The 18,095-nt window shown below is 31.6% G+C and overlaps 1 protein-coding gene across 2 annotated transcripts in view; it reads left to right on the plus strand.

Moving 5' to 3' along the window:
• LOC146537522 (uncharacterized) overlaps positions 1 to 18,095 on the plus strand; it is a 119,493-nt gene that overhangs the window by 3,045 nt on the left and 98,353 nt on the right. For both annotated transcript variants that reach the window (XM_085187572.1, XM_085187573.1), the window contains exons 3-4: positions 7,185 to 7,228; positions 16,493 to 17,258. In XM_085187572.1, coding sequence (XP_085043698.1) covers positions 16,533 to 17,258 — 726 coding nt within the window. In that variant the 5' untranslated portion in view covers positions 7,185 to 7,228; positions 16,493 to 16,532. The remainder of the gene's footprint in view (positions 1 to 7,184; positions 7,229 to 16,492; positions 17,259 to 18,095) is intronic.

The following is an 18,095-nucleotide window of genomic DNA, read 5'->3' on the forward strand; positions in this document are numbered from 1 at the left end:
AACGAAGATTTAGATGCGTTTTCACGTATTGGATAATTGGAGTTGTATGTATTATTTCAGCGCGATATATTTGGTTTCATATTTTTTGTAGTAGTTATTAGTAGGTAGGTTTTTGTTTATAATTTCTTCCGTTTAAAATAGTCATTTAACTATCTAAAAATAGTCATTTAAATATATTTAAATAAGTACTTGAAAAGATTAGTAGCAAAGATTTAAAATTACGGTACCTGCTAAAAAATCCTTGCTGTGTAAAACAATTGGAAAATCCTTATTGAAACTACGAAAATGCGGGTTGCATTAGAGTTTAATTAATTTTCACATTATCTTAAGTACTTTGCAAACATACATTATATGAATAATCCAGTAGTAAAAGCGGGCGAAGCCGCAAGGGGGTCGCTAGTTAAGAGATAAATCAAGAAATTGAAGAAAAGTGCTTGACTGAAAAATTAGAGCTAACTAAATAAAATGAGTTTATTTATCAGTCACTTATAATTAGTTATTATCATCATCAATTCAATACAAAATAATTCTGCACGACTAATACGAGGCCAGGATTTAAGCTAAAGGGAACAAACGGCTTTCTTCCGGCGCCGTCGATTACGTTCGATAACTTTCACCCGCTCCTGACAACTTTCGCCGATCACTCGCTCGTCGGAAGTAGCTATGCTGTGCCACAGATGTAAATGTGTACATATTATAAACGTCAAATGTTTTTTTTTTTAATTTACGCTGTATCCCGCATATTGCAGAGTAGGCAGAGGAAACTTTGTGTTAAAACACTCCGCTCCACAATTTCTGCCGAACCTTCGAGATATTTCGTGTTAAATGGTGGAAATCAACGCCGCCAACTTTTAACATATAGTTATCAAGTATAATTTATATATATATATATATAAATTAATATAATAATGAATATTAGCCTAACTTATTTGTGCAATTTTCTAATTAAAAAAAAAAACAAAAGAAAAGTAGACATTCCTTCCTAAGTCATAAATAAGATTAATTATATCACTTGGACTTACATATATTTGAGTGGAGGCTATAGTTATATCAGAATAAAAGTAAGAAAACATGTGGATGTAAAATGTCGATTGATATTTTATATTTTTAACCAACTACTATTATATAGGTATATATATTAGTAGAATCACATAATTATGTCGACTAACTACTTTTCATCTTTACTTATTTTTTATAAGACGTGGATGTTGATTATTCTATCATTCAATATCATTACAGCATTTTCCTCAAGAACTCGAAAATGAATATTTTCTATTTAAATATAATTTCGTCCGCCATTGAACCTAACACTATTAAAACTAGTACCCCGCTAGGGATACAGCGTGAAGTTATGTATGTATGTGTGTATGTATTTACACTGTTTTATACGGAAAAAAGAAGAATATAAAAAAAATTACATGTTTTGTAAATGCACGTCATTTTATGGTAATTATGTGAGATTTCTCCCCTGATAAGATAGTTTTATCTTGAGTTTGATACGATATCGTATTGACCTTGCCTCGGCTAATGCAATAAACACAGCGTTCGCGACAACGTAGCTAAAACTTCTTCTAAATGAGTTCGACAATCGGCCCAAGAGTATTCCATAATTGAGTTTGTAAACTAACAATATAGATACTTTTTTTTTTTCATTATATAGCTATTTAAGACTAGCGGACGCGCGCAGCTTCGCTTGCTTATTTAGGGGTGAATTCTAATAAACTATGAAGCACGTGTTCAATGAAGTATTTTTATGAGTCTCAATTTCAAATTTTATAAAAATCGCTGGCGATTTAAAGATTTTTCCATACAAACTTTCAACCCCTTATTTGCACCCTTAGGGGGTGTATTCTAAAAAACCACGAAACACGTGTTCAATGAAATCTATTTAAGAGTCTGAATTTCAATTGTTATAAAACTCGGTGACGATTTAAATTTTTTTCCATACAAACTTTCAACCCCTTATTTGCACCCTTTGAGGGAGATTTCTAGAAAACGATGAAACACGTATTCAATTAAATACCTTTAAAAATCTAAATTTCAAATTTTATAAAAATCGGTGCCGATTTAAATTTTTTTCCATACAAACTTTCAACCCCTATATCATCCCTTTAGGGTTAAAATTTTTCAAAATCCCTTCTTAGTGGATGTCCAGATTACGAAAGTAAACATCTATCCAAATTTCACGTTTCTACCATCAGCGGTTACGGCTGTGCGTGCGTCTTACCTCAGTCAGTGAGGACAAGTCCTTTTATATATATAGATATAGATAATTGGATTTTAACTAAGGTAACTAAATAATGTACTACTACTAGTTTAATTTTTATTTAACGTATAAAAAACGAATTTAACTGATAATATATAAAATGAAAGATATAATGCAAGGTAATATCTATTTATGTCATATCGGTCAATGGCTGAACATATTTTACGTTTTAATAAAATTTCGTTATTATTTACGATTGTTTGTGGCCGCAGTGGTTATAGCTTTGTAGTTAAAACAAGCAAGCTTACATAATAAGGTATTTAATAAAAAAATATTAATTTAATTTAAAAAAAAGGTAAAACTATATGGACTATTTATTTATTTAATTGAATATTTATAATATTCTTGGTAAGAGGTCGGAGATGTCATCTCTTAATTCTTAGTTATAGATGATGATTTATTTCTAATAAATAAATTTATTAGAAATTAATCACCTATAAAACGTTATTATTATAGTATAATTTTATCTGAATTAGGCACAGCCATGACGTTCTCAAATATTATTTAATTACATATCAATAACAATCAATAAAATAAATATTTAAGGTTGTCGTGTTTCAGTAGGATAGCATCTGACTGCAGCGATGGTTGTAGGTTTAATTCTCATTGGGTGGGATGATTAAATTTAAATTGTTTTTTTTTTTTTAAATTGTGTGTCCCTTAAAATGGCCGTAAAATTGGGAGAAAGAGAATCTTAACATTTCACTTAAAACAATACTTTAAGAAATATTTCCTTAAATAATTATTTGTTTACTTCTTTGAATTTAACTAACACATAAGCAGTTGGTATTAAAAACTCTAAGCTAGTTTTAAGTTAGTGTAGTAATCTTACAAACGTGCCCGAAGGCCGCTGGCAATGTATTTACATAATGGAAACATTAAATTTTTCTTCTTATCGCCCACACGTCAGCGAAGGCTGAAATATTATCATAATTTTTCACAATTCGTTATCAATCGGACAATGCCATTGACCAACTTATAAAGCCATTTAATATGACCTTATAGAGGACGGCGCTATACTGTTTTTGGCAAGAATATAAAATAAATAACTAATAGCGATGGATTTTGTTACTCAATAAGTTATTTTGGATATTATTAAGGTCACTCGTGGCGATTGAGTATAAGCGTGTAACGTGACAGGTCGTGGGTTCGATTCTTTTAAATAAAAAAGTGAGGAGCGGAGTGTTTTAACACTCTTTCCCTCTGCCTACCCTACTACTTGCGGGATACAACGTGAAGCTAAAAACAAATAAAGTTATTTCTTCCTAAATATGTAATTGTGGTGCACTAAGATAGCACTGACTGTAAACGTATATTAGTTTATCTCGACTCACCCTGTATACGTGATACAGCTGTAGCTAAAGAAAAAAATATTACAAAATTAAATATTTTATAATTTCATATGCAATTTTTTTCAGTTTCCTCGCACATTGCAAGTTTTTTCTAGTATTATGACACTTTTGTTTCGTTACATTCATTGTGTTGTAGATAAGTTCTGTCTTGAGATTCTGAAACAAATATAGTGTAAGAAATCTTTTGTTCCCTACTTGGCCTTCCTCTGAGAATTCTTAAGGGATTTCTTTCATACTATTCTTAGTGTTTTATAAACAATTTCTTTAAAAGAATATTCTTTGATGCTATCTAACGTATAATGTTATGTAAAATATACAAGTTATTTTTATAACTTATCGCTCTATATCCCGCACATAGCAGTGTAGGCAGAGGGAACCTGGGAACCTAGTGTTAAGATACTTTGTTCTCATTGAGACAATTCCGTTCCTCTATTTCTGCTGAATTTTTAAACGCCGTGGACATAAAAGTTAATAACAACACAATATCTACACGAAATTATAAGAATTGCAGTAATTGAACCTAAAAATATGTTATTGGTTTGTTTTTATTATAATTAGTGAATATAATATTTATAATAATAGTTTTGCTTATTTCTTATTAACTTTAGAAGTAAATAAGTAACTTGTATTGGATTGGCCAACTAAATTGTCGCCTTTTGTTCTAATTAAACAATGACAAATGTTTCTAATAATATTATATTACTAATTTATTCTTGTCTCGTCACTTTTAGAAGTATTGCATATAAGGTGACGAAACGTCAGACTGCGGTGTTTGCCGGAACCAGAATGGATACACCATATTAAATACAATACATTCATTCGACTGGGATTCGAACGCACGATCAATAAATATGCAATCAGCTCAGAAATTCTAAATAATAATAGCTGTCAACATACCTTTGTATATTATTTGTTGACTTGTCTGCCCCCAAATCTGGTACATTCTAGTTATTAATGCTTACACGCTACGCCTATCAGCGGATATAATGGTCGTATTAGATGTTGATATTTAAATTACAACCCATATAGATAAATTAATGTGGATAATCATTTAATTTATAATTTAAAATGTTTTTAGACCTGCTACCTTAAAAAATAACTTTAAGACACTCGAAGACAAGACTCATTGTTAAGGCCTGTATTTATATGCATTCCATTACTCACTTTCCTATCAATTTTCGAGCCTTTGCTTGTTGAATGGCGTAACTTAACGCCATGATTTGCCCGACTACCAGAGCGAAGAAATGAAAATAATTATTTCCTTCGATCGAATCGCAACTGCCGCGTACCATTAGCTCTTCCGTATTATAAAAGTACCTACTTAACGCTTTTCTATATTGATAATGTTTATAAATTGTTATTATGACGTCATTAAGTTATTTGAGGGGAGGCGTGGTGCAAAGGCACAAGCCTGTAAACGTGACAGATTGTGGGTTCGATTCTCTCTCGAGGAAAAGAAACTTTTAACATTTTGATTTTCTCGCTCTGATAACGAGGCTCAGATAAGGAGCCAAAAAAGTAATTATAATTATTATAATTTATCATTTATTATTATTTTTATTCTCTTGTTATGTAATTTGAACCTGCGTTTTTTATAAATATTTCTTATAATAAAATCTGATGTTTTGCGTATGGTGAGGTAGTGACACATTTTCCAACTGGAAGCGATAGTTGTGGGCTCTGGTAATACAAAACACGGCGTTGAGTTACGCCACGAAATATAATGTACGGAAACCTTGTCAACAGAATGATGTGTTTTGACAGGTTTTCTCTGCTTATTGTGCTTAAAGTGTAATGAGAAAAAAAAAATGTTGTCTTCGTTGTCTATCTAGCTATAGGAGACATAGGTACATAAAGAAAAATATAATTGTGGCCATTGTTTACATAATTGATAAACTTATTCTATTTATAATATACTAGCGGACGCGCGCAGCTTCGCTTGCGTATTTAGGAGGGATTCTAATAACCCATGAAACATGAAATATTTTTAAGTCTAAATTTCAAATTTTATAAAAATCGGTAGCGATTTAAAGATTTTTCCATACAAACTTTCAACCCCTAATTTGCACCCTTAGGCGGTGAATTCTAGAAAACCATGAAACACATGTTTAATTAAATATTTTTAAGAGTCTAAATATCAAATTTTATAAAAATCGGTGGCGATTTAAGAATTTTTCCATACAAACTTTCAACCCCTTATTTGCACCCTTAGGGGGAGAATTCTAGAAAACGATGAAACACGTATTCAATTAAATACTTTTAAAAATCTAAATTTCAAATTTTATAAGAATCGGTGTCGATTTAATTTTTTTTCCATACAAACTTTGAACTCCTATTTCACCCCTTTAGGGTTAAAATTTTTCAAAATCCCTTCTTAGTGGATGTCCAGATTACGAAAGTAAAAATCTGTTCAAAATTCAGGTGTCTACCATAAGCGGTTACGGCTGTGCGTGCGTCTTACCTCAGTCAGTGAGGACAAGTTCTTTTATATATATAGATTACTGATGAATTGGTGATAAATACTTGTTTTGACGGACATTAAGTGTATAATAATATGAACTGGTTTACTTGCGGTTTGATTTTTGAAAGAATTGTAATATTAATGGGTTTTCTATGAAAATATCATGTTAAAAGATGGAGTCCAAAGTTTTGATAAAATTAGTATTTACCCACGATTTTCTTATTCGTGCGTATTATTAACAGTTAATACAGTAGTGCTTTGCCCTTTTACCCGTCTGCGCCACGCAAAGAAGGGTGATGTGTTTATCTTATAAACTATTTTGCTTGCTTTTTTTCTTTTTAGTTTTTATGAAATCTTTATTCGGAACTTTTTTAAATATTTTTTAGTGAATATCTCTGAAATTCTTGATAAATCTCTTAGACATTGGTAAGGGATTCAGTCCGAGAACCTTTATATATAGACTACAGGCGTTATACTACCGCCACTTGGCGTACCGCCACTTCGTACTGTCGAAAATTAAGCAAATAAGTTAAGTTATAGTAGACATATTATCTATAAGTATATTTTCTTCCACTTTCAATCATGCCAGAGATGCGTGAAGATGAAAATAAAAAATTATAAACTTATATTACAAGCTGGCGTCACGATTGTTGGCGTGACTCAAACTAATGGCGCACCTTTTTACTGGTTGATTACAGAAAATGAATGAATAGTGTAAACCTATATAAAATGTCATAGCAATTTTTACTATACAATTTCTCTATAAATATAAGACATGAAAATAAACTATTAATAGATATATAATTTACAGTCGGGACCCATTTAAATTTTACAGGAAGAATGTGCCCTGACTGTCAGTACTTCTATTTTGCAACGATTTTTTATAATGATGTAATTTCAGTTCAGTACCTAAACTATTCTTAGTAAACCTTAACTATTGGACTTATTTTTGCTATTTAATTTTCTTACAGCCAGATTTAAATTTTTTTAAAATGTGAAATATTGAATATTGTATTTTATAAATAAAAATAATATATAATATTATATGTATTAAGTTATATATAAAATGTTTGTAATAATTTTTCATGTATTGTTTTCTTTTCAGGAAATCACAGTGGAAGACGTTCAAAACACCACTTCCTCATAATGGTGGGTATTTATTGCAAATTGTATTGCCATTTACCATTAGCTCTTCGTTACCAGAGAGAGGAATTGAAAATATTAAATATTACTTTTCCTTGGGTGCCGTAACAGTACTATATATTTTACATAAAAAAAATAATAAGAAAAATGGAATATAACGTTTATGTATGGCACTTACTTACTAAATTATCCCAGTTGAATTTAATCTCAATATATTACATCTATATAAAGATAATTTTATTATTTGTATATAAAAAGCAACTCGGGCTAAGCAATCAAGGCCGTCCGCCCTTTTGGTCGCTTATAACGTTTGTCTCTATTGTGTTACGTGTCGTATTGTGTATAGGTAATTGCTCTATTACGTAATCACAAAAACGCTATTGAATATTGTTTGATTTTATTACCATTAATTTACTGTTAAAATTGGTTGGTTTTATTTTAGGTCAGGTTTTGGTAGAGTCCTGTATATAAAGTTTAATTCTTTAGTGAGGGCGATGTATGAGAAATACCGTATTTTATTTTTTTGACAATTTCAGAGATATTTTTTCTTGGTTGATTTTATGTATACTTATTAATGTAGGTACTATAAAAAATATGTTATGCAATGGGACTAAATCTGACTGTAAACTCGATGGTCGTGAGTTTGATCTTCACTAAAGGAATGAATTGTTTTCATTTCCTCCATTTTGGCGAATTAGAACTAGAAAATCCTTATTAAGTTCTCAACAGTGCTACGAAAGAAAAAATAAACAAGAAAAAAAATAAATTATGCATCAATTAAGTCAATTCAAAAAAAAGATGCTTGTAGGATGCTCGAAGCAATCGAAAAATACGTAATATAAGAATGATAGTTTAAATTATTTATTGTGTTAGAACATTCGCTTGACGTCTGAACCACTGACCTTAGCCTTAATAATTTTATTTTTGATCTGCTCAGCTAACACTCTAGTTATATATATTACTAGCGGACCCGGATGCGGCTACGCCTGCTTGAACTAAAAGAATATTTATTAAATACATTTATGAAATAATTTTCAGTTTTTAATTGAATTACTAAGAAAATATAAGCTTAAATAATCAAAAAGAATAATAAGTAGAGACATATTATTAGAAAAAATATCTGAGTTATTGAAATGAACTAACAAATGAAGTAAAAGTAACTAAAGGATAGGTATTCTTAATATTAGAAAAAATACCTAAAGTTTTCCGTGCGTGCGTACCTAGATATCGACTCTATGAAATTACTAAACATTTCTCTAGATTAAATAGAATAATTTTGCGAGCAATATCAAATAAAATAAGAAGAGAACCAAAGTGTAGAATAAACAGCAAATAATTACATAAACATTAACAATAGTTCAAAAATGTATGAAAATTTATAAAACCGTCAACGTCATCTGCCCGTTCGTGTCGGTCATAATGTGCCGCGCTAAGGCTAGGTCTTAGGCTCCTTAATTATTTATTAGTATGTTATACAGTAAACTATAATTTCAATCTAGATAAAATGCTAAAAGTGACTATTATATTTATTTTCATAAGGATGAATATCAAAATGTCGCTGTAACGGTTGCGTAGCGACGCGACGGTTGTTATTAACATGGCAGAATAAATTGCATGTCAAATTAGAAAGTACTTTAAAATATATTAGTTTATATGTGTAATGTAATGTTATATAGCCTATAGCACTTCTGAAGAATGCAGCTTTCATACAAAACAAAAACAAAGTAAATCGGACCAGTAGATCTTAGCGTTCAAACAAACAAACAAACAAACTCTTCCGCTTTATTATATTAGTATAGATAACTTACAACGTTCTGTATAAATAAAGCGAATAAATTAAAATAATCAATTTCTCCGCACGGGATCGAACTCACAATCATCGCTTAAACAGTCACACCGTCAGACGGACCTCCACGACGGAGTTCGTCACTTTTCTTTGTCTATTTTTTCTATTAAATAACAAAATATCACAGCTTGATAGTGTTTATTTAATCAGCTGCTCGCAACGTTATTAAATGACGCATAAGCTGACGATTTGTGTATATAAAAATAGCCCCCAACGCCGTTGGGCTATACGTGGCCGACACGTGCGTGGTTACTGTGAGTGAAATATTACTTTTTTAAATAAACAACTGACAATTGATAGTTCGGTTTTTTTAGTAAATTAAGGAGTGACTTATATTCCTTTCACCGTTCTAATAAGACAAAATGCGGCGTTGAGTTGCGTCATTTAACACGCAATATCCCCATTTCTGACAGTGTTAGGACATTCGTAACTCCTTAAGACATGGCACGTCGGGCACCTCGTTAATAGAACAATGAAATGAATATATTTAAAATTTCATTTCCTCGAGTGGGAATCGAACCCACACACTTGTGCCCCCGCGCCACGTCCGGCCTCGAACTTAAAATTTATAAACTTTTAATATATCGATACAAAATGATAATAACAAATATAATATATGAGATATAACTTATACATTTATTGTTGAACTCTTGGCGCCACTGAGTAAACACCCAGACTAGATCTGGGCGGATTGACAACGGCACAAATATATTACAGCTATTATGTGCCAAAAATGTCTTCTAAGAAATATAACGACCGTTCAATCTAATAGCATCTATTAGTATATTATTAAAAAAAAATTGGAATAGATAGTGTCTGTACCTTTAATATTACGAAAAAACATTTTATAGTAATAAAAAAGACCGGTCAGTTGGACTCGCCCACCGAGGTACCGTACCAATTTCTGGATTGTAGGCCAACGGAAAGAGTGCTTATAAAAGTTGACAAACTTAACTTTGCGGGGGTCACTGCACTCATGCACTGATTTTTTGTGAAATGAATTAAAATTATAAGTTTGTGATTATTTTTTTCTAATAAAGACCAATAAATTTTCCCTTTTCGCAATTTTTCGTTAATCTGTAGGTGCTATAAGCAAGCACCTTGCTTCGAAGCAAATTTGAAAATTATGAGCTCACGAAAAGTACCCTGTCATTTCATAAAATTTGCTATTAAACGCCCACTCGACACGCATTGACTTCAGAATTTGGAAAGTGGAGAGCGGAGTGTCTTAACACTACGCTCCCTTTGACGACCCTGCTACATGCAGGATACAGCGTGAAGCTTAGTAAATAGAACTAGGATGGAAATTTTTATAAAGTCCTGGCATATGAGGTGGCAGGCGACCACGAGTGTATATGTAATTTATTATAATCACCTATTGATCGCGAATAAAATTATAAAATGCAATATTTTATGTGTGTTTTTCTTGGCATCGTTAATTAGTGATTTATTGAATAAAACATATATAATTTTAATTTATAAGTCTTAATTACGTAATGTTTTTTTTTATTTTAAAAATAATATATAGCCTGCATGTATTTAATCTAGCTTAGACAGCGTTGGGATCTTATACTTGTATAAGGAATGATTATTTTCAATCTACTCTTCGTTAATGTTAAAAAGTCTGTGTAAATATATGTAAATAATGTTAGATACATATATACATATGATACTTATGACGTAGTAAGTATATACATTATTCCGACATACTTAGATAATTTCCTTTAGTTAAATAATAATAGCAGAATGTAGAAATAATTGTCATTATCGCCGAATATTTATGTCGAAAGTATAAAAGATATTTTTTTTATACCAAAAATATTTCACTGAATATGTGAATTTCTGTATTTTTACAAGCCGTATCATGCGAGCCACCTTAAATTTTAGACTAGTTTTGATGTTATTCAACTCGTTTGGCAAACAGGTTTTGGAAAATTTTACATGTAGGTATACATCTAGGTACATGATATTGTGTTGTTGATAACAATGCGTTCTCGGAATTTATGTTCGGTGCATTTTTTGGTATATTATTAGTTTAAGTAGTTTTTTTGTTTACTTGCGTTTTGTTATGCAAAAACATATTTAGGGTGGGCAAACTAAATCTGCTGGCGGTGGAACGTAATGCCCTCGTTTGTGTCCTTAGTAAAACGGAGAAATGGTAATAATTCACTCCCCTTTTTACAGTCGCTGTGCTGCTTTGATGGCTTAATAATAATCTATATATATAAAATCGAAAAGTCACCCACTCATCACGAAATCTCAGAAACTACATGTGCTAGGAATCTCAAATTTTGCATAGAACTTATTTATAGGACGTAGGTGCTCGCTAAGATGGGAATTTGCAATATTCGCCTTCTAAGGGGTTGTTTTTGGGGTCGAAAGTTTGTATGAAACTTAATTACTACAAATGCTAGGAGTCTCAAATTTTGCATAGACGTCACTAGGACGTAGTCATGGAGACAGAAATTAATAATAACATAGTCCACGAGGGTGAAACCGCGAGCGGGCCGCTAGTTAGTTATATAAAGTCATTTCTGTTTTTTTTCTTGCCTATTTATTGTTATTGTGTCTTATAGAAAAAGTTATTGTACAATTTTCTTCAGAGTTCTATAGGTTATTTAAACGGAAGTGATATTTATAATTTATATTCTTATTTAATTATACTTACGTAAGTTTCACTTATTTACATTAATAATTGAATAAATTAACAAGCAGTATTTTTTTAAATTGTCATACTTAAATACATATTATAATTTAAATTTATTTTACACAAACAAAATGATATTTACGATGTTTCTAAATAACCGAGTAGATATAGTCGCACATTTCGTATCACAGAAGGTATTAAACACGTTAAGTCAATACCTAATACGGAAGTAAGGCATCTCAAGGCTCCAACGCTTCACTGCACTGCACTATGTAAACATGCTTTATCCGTCTATACCTATATTATAAATTCGAAAGTAACTCTGTCTGTCTGTCTGTCTGTCTGTCTGTCTGTCTGTCTGTCTTTTACGCAATCAGGGCCAAACCGCTAAATTAATTGTAATAAAATACTCATATAGAGATACTTGAGGGTCTCGGGATGAACATAGGATACTTTTTTTTCTCATATTTGTAATTATTTAAAATATATTCGTATAGTTCAAGCGGGCGTAGCCGCGTTCGGGTCCACTAGTATAGATATAAAAAACTATTCCGTTATATACAGGCGAAACTACTGGACTTAAAAATTGGAATTTGACGTGTAGGTTAGGGCTTTGAGTAGGTGCAGAAGCAGATTTCAACTCTGAGATCGACTTTAAGAGCGGGAACTTTCATTCATAGATTATAATTTATGAATGAAAACAGCAACTCAATATCGATCTCAGAGTTGAGAGCGGCTTATAAAAATAGGGATCAGAAAGTTCAAAATGTGACGTCTTAAAGTCCACACAAATAAAGTTGCGGGCTACAGCTAGTAATATATTTAAGTAGGTTATTTATTGCTTGTCGAATTGTAAAGTGTCGTCTCTTACAAGGATTATTTTATTGCGATTTTTATTTGTTGAATGTAGGTATATTGGAAAGATTTTGTTTTTATTTACTTTGACATTTTTGTGCCGTAGTAGGAATGTTGACTTTAAGTAGCGATATAAGTTTTTTTTTGCTTTACAAAATACCTTTGTTTTAACGGTCTGGCTAATACGCTGTTTTGGGTTCCGTCAACATCACAGTTTTTTGATAGAATGTGAAAAGCTGATAGTATGATGTATGTACTAACTGATTTATATCTTTACATATTATGTTTTTTTTTATCATCAACAGCATAGAAATTGCTTGTATGTGGTTACTAGTTTTTATTTTCATAAAAAAATTGATATTACATATATTATCTATATTAAAATTATGGCGAGGCGAAGCTAACTCTAATTAATTAATAAGAGATTTATGGATGATTTATTGCTCTTGCAATTTAGCAAAATGCAAATATTAATCATAAAAATTAAAGGTCAGACGTTGACAATGATGAGTTTATAATATTTTATTACACCTTTGATTGAACATTAGAAGTGTGATTTCATCATAGTGTATTAGTGGTAGACTCAACGCGATAAAAGAAGGAACCCAAGCCAAAATTGAATTTACTAAGAATAATTAATAAGGAACAATTCTCTCCTTGCTTACTAGGTAGAGTTCGCTTTGAGTTTGATTAATATTTTTTTGACTATTTGTCGTAGCAGAGGTCGTTGTCTATTCGTTTGTCACAGATGGATGGACCAACTGCGAATGAAGGTTAGGGAATTACATTTTCCTCTAAAAAGTAGGTTACGTTCTTAAAGAACATCCGACATATTGTTTTATTCTTTATTTTTATATATGGGAATGTGTATACTTTGAAAAACCGGCGAATTACCAGTTTTTAAATTAACTGCTCTGACCCACCATTGGTTTCTCAACTTCACGCTGTACCTATAGAGTTGGCAGAGGGAGCCTAGAGTCAAGACATTACCTACTTTCCGCTGAAATGTGGAGGCACTGCGTGTTGAGTGGCGCAACTCAACGCCACGCTCTACAAAATATGTAATATTTCATTCCCCCAAATTTATATCAAACCTACAACCGTCGCGTTTACAGTCGCAAGCTTGTGCCCCTAAGCCACGACGGACTCTACATCTTTACATCGTTAATATTAACGATTCATAGTTTATTTTGCATTTTGAAAACCATTTATATTATATGCATACAACGTTAACATAAATAAATAAATAAATAAATTTGTTTAAACACTCATTAGTGTAATGATTAATTACGTGACGTCATTCTGACGTTGTTCCAAAGGATTTTAATGTTTACAGGTGTCTATACAAAATGATGAAAACCAAAGCACACTTATGATGGAGAATATTTTAAAATTAAATATAGTCAGTTTTTCCTCTCGGATTTTTATAAAAACAATATTTTTGTTTCACATAAATATAATTTGTAAAGTAACCTTCGTACGTAAAATTTTTGATTTCTGTTTTCTTTCGAAATATGAATAGAAGGCACGCAAAGAATGTTTTCTTTGAAAATAATGTGAAGAAGAATGAACGTATATTTGTATATTATGTACTGACAGTATGCAGACTTGTAAATTTTCAATGTTTTTACTAAAACATAGTGCAATACTGCGATTCGATGTAGCTAGTGTATGAAATAAAATCTGACATAATATATATCTATTCTCTACATTTAAATTTATAAAGATAGAGATGTTGGTGCGTATAACAGTCACATACCTTTACCACCATTACGTTCTCCGTCTTGGACGAAATTAAATAACGCCACGAGTTCGTCAAGGTGATATTCTATATTTATATGAAATACTAGGCCCCCGCGCGACTTCGCCCGTGTTGTAGTTTATAATTTTTTTAATGATTTTGGAATGGTTACCTATATAGCTGTGCACTAAATAAATTGTAATTTAAGTCTTTTGGTATTTTTCTTTTCTAATGTATTTGATTTTGCACGCCAGAATTGTCATATTTAATAATGTTTAGTTATATCACATCTCTATCTTTCAGTAGTCTCAAACAGTTGGTTAGATTGTTCCCCAGATTAGCCCGGACCAACATAAAGGCAGACAGACAGACAAAAACATTTTTGTTTGTTAGTATACTAGCATCGTGGAAATAATTATATGCACTTGGGAAAATACGGTTATTTTACTTATTTTGAAATCACTCAATGAGAGTTCAATTTTATTTAAATCTTAATCTGAAATATGGACAAAAATGTTATTCATCCACAGTGTTACTATTTTTTTAAAATGTCATAGATAATTTAATAATTTTTAAGTGCTCTTACAGAATAAAGTTCTAAGGAGTAGATAGAGGAGATAGGTACACAAAAGCGTATAAACAGAGTCCAAGAGACTAACAAGATTAGACTTTTCCTTTATAAATTCTATTCGTAAGGACTTTAATCTGCGAAGAGGATTAAACGAAATTATATTCGATGCGAAAGCTTTTTGGAGTAAAGCTAATGTAATCAATAAGCTTAAGGTAACATAATAGTCGTCCTCCTTATATAAATACGACAAGTATTTTCGTACTACATATACCCACCTATGTAATTTTGTATTTTGTGTACGGATGATTATTTAGAGGCCAGTCATTGCGAAAGGTTTTGGGTTCTGTTCACACTTAAAGAAATTAAATATTAAATATTTTCATTTCTTCGCTCTGGTAAAGTAAAACTCTGGTAAATTAAAGTGAGGAATGGAAATATTTTAATGAGGATGAAATGTCTCAATACTAGATTTCTTGTCTGCCTTGCTATGTGAGGGATTCAGTGTGAAGCTTAAAAAAAAAAGAAAAATCCAAGCAGATATAAAGGACATTAAGCTTCACTTAGAACTTATGTTCATAGAATAGCCTTATTTCGTAATATATTAAATATAGACATTAAAATCTCTATTTTTCTCTGTTCTGTTTTGTTATAAATACTAAATAGGAAATATATAATGTGTGAAATATGACTTAAGTTACTCGTATTAAATGAGCTCACCACGACAAATTGCTGTTACGGCAAATTAGAATTTCCAACATTCTACGCGTATCCGTGACTTATTTTCTCAACTGTATAGCGTATACTAATTTGTGTCGATTATAATGTATAATAATTATCTTTTGTTTTAGGATATTAAATAGATAATTTCTTTTTGCAATATATCAAAAGGAACAAAATCGACCCGAAGTTTCATAAATTTTAAACATTAATTTCTGTCCGCGATTTATTTAGTGTTGTAAAATCAATAATAAGGTTGAGAGGAAAATTTTGGTTTATTTAAATGATTAAAATGATAATAAATTTGTAATTATGGCAAGTTTATTAAAAAAAAATACAAATAAGGATAAAACTTAAAATTTAAATATTTTTACATTTATTAATATGGAGGATGCATAAAATATTCGTCGACAATTATAAAAATAAAATATTGCGTAGGTTTTTATACGAATATGTTTGTTTGTTTGCTTGCTTGCTTTCCTGGGGCAAAATTTTGTTAAAATGTAGCTGAGTTTTATGGATCGAAATAATCCTGAGAATATAGCATAATTTGTATTGAACAGAAGCGGAAGTATCGTCCATCATTAACCACCATCTCTGTCTCTCTTTCTCTCCTAATGTAAGCAAAGAAATTGTACTTTAGAGTTTAGACAATATAATAATGCATTATAAATTTTCTGTATAGGTAAATTATTAATATTGTTAATGAATAATTTCATTTTCAGTGAAATAGGCTTCAATAATAGTGCTATTACCATGAACAATACGTAAAATGAAACTTCACAGTATTCTACTATTTGAATTTCAACAATAGTTCTCAATAGTAATTGTTATATAGGCACAACTTCATATTATTTTATTCTATATATTCAATATTATTTTCTTTGTTGCAGGGGAAATATAACAAGCGGCAGCCTTACATCGCCGCCAACAATGTTGCGACCAGAATCGCCACTCGCTGATCACCGCAGCCTCCTGCCGCGGCGGTTACTGCCGGCCAAGGCTCAAATAGCTCCCGTCGATAAGAAGAAAAACAGAAGATCTCTAGAACTAAACCCTCCGTCCAATGACCACGCGCCCTACGATTATCCCAAACTGCTCATCTCGAAAACCACCGATTCTCTTAACACAGAATGCCCCAGAAAACTAATAAACAAACAAGACTCGTCTGATAGTTTGAAAAGGGCGTTATTATCAAAAGATGACAAGAAATGCCAGGTGTCTGATAAGAAAGCTTTAAACAAGCAGGATTCCAGTGAAAGCTTAAAAAAGTCGTTACTATGTCGACAAGACTCAAATGATAGTGCGAAGAGACGGGATTCTGATCCCAAGTGGCTGCAACGTCAGGATGATAAGCGGGGTTTGGAGGTAAAGCGTGGAGGTGATAAAAAGGGCTTACTCGAGACTGATATCGATGATACTTGCAAACGGATATATGAGAGACGGACAGGATGTGCCCGTCCTACCTTACCTCCGGTGGCTGAAAAGGGAGTATCTCCTAAGTCGCCAAATGGTAGTCCACTCACTCCTGGAGTCGCTGCGGTGGCTGAAGGTGTAGTCCGTTGGGGAAGTGGACTGTTGTCTCCAAAAGACGAACCAAGGCTAAGACCTGCGAGGAGCTGGTACGGATATGGGACGCTACCAACAGATAGTGATAAGGTAAATAATATTTTTTATTTATTTATGTCTTAATTACGGCAATATTGACTGATTTATTATATTACTGACCAAACTGTACTCGGCACGTATAATAAACATTTTCTTAACTGTCTCCAACGCTCACTTTGTGTACGCTATGCCTGTGTCATCCCGATAAAGGGATTGAGTACTTGGAGATTTTGCACGTGGCCGCTTTTGCCTTGTTAATTGTTGTGGAAGCTCTACTGGAGACTTTTTACACTTTTTGTAACCAATAGGCTTCCAAGAGATTCGACCGATTGAGATGAAAACTGCCAAACATATAGATATGAACACGTAGATGGTTTTAGGTGGAAAAAAAATAAAAAAAATATATTTTTCGCTTCGCTCAATATGTGAACACTACCGACATTTTGAGAGTGCAGCGAGTCAAAATTCAGGTCCGGTTCGCGCCCCTAGTTATATACATATGGTTATAACTTCAAGGACAAATAAGATAAATTTTACTGAGAATTGTGTTTTTTACTAAATTATGTTTTTTGATGTTTTTTTTATTTAACTGCAGTTAATTATTACTACTCTATGATGGTACGAGTTAAATTAGAATATTCCATAAATCATAATTATTAGACTGTTTTAATTACTGTTGTATAACAGTTGTTGCTTGTTTATATTTTATACGAATTCTGCGTTCTATTTGTACCTACATAAATATCCATAAAATATGTGCTACAAAAATGTAATATTTTTCTTTCCTTACTTTAATTGTAAATTAAATCAATAAATGTTATAGAATTACAAATGGCAGCAAAGATTGGAATTTTTATTAATATTTTTATTGGTCTCGAACAATATTTA

Source organism: Heliconius melpomene, chromosome 7, assembly GCF_056956725.1.
Source record: "Heliconius melpomene rosina isolate 202511_hmr_F chromosome 7, ASM5695672v1, whole genome shotgun sequence".
NCBI lineage: Eukaryota > Metazoa > Arthropoda > Insecta > Lepidoptera > Nymphalidae > Heliconius > Heliconius melpomene.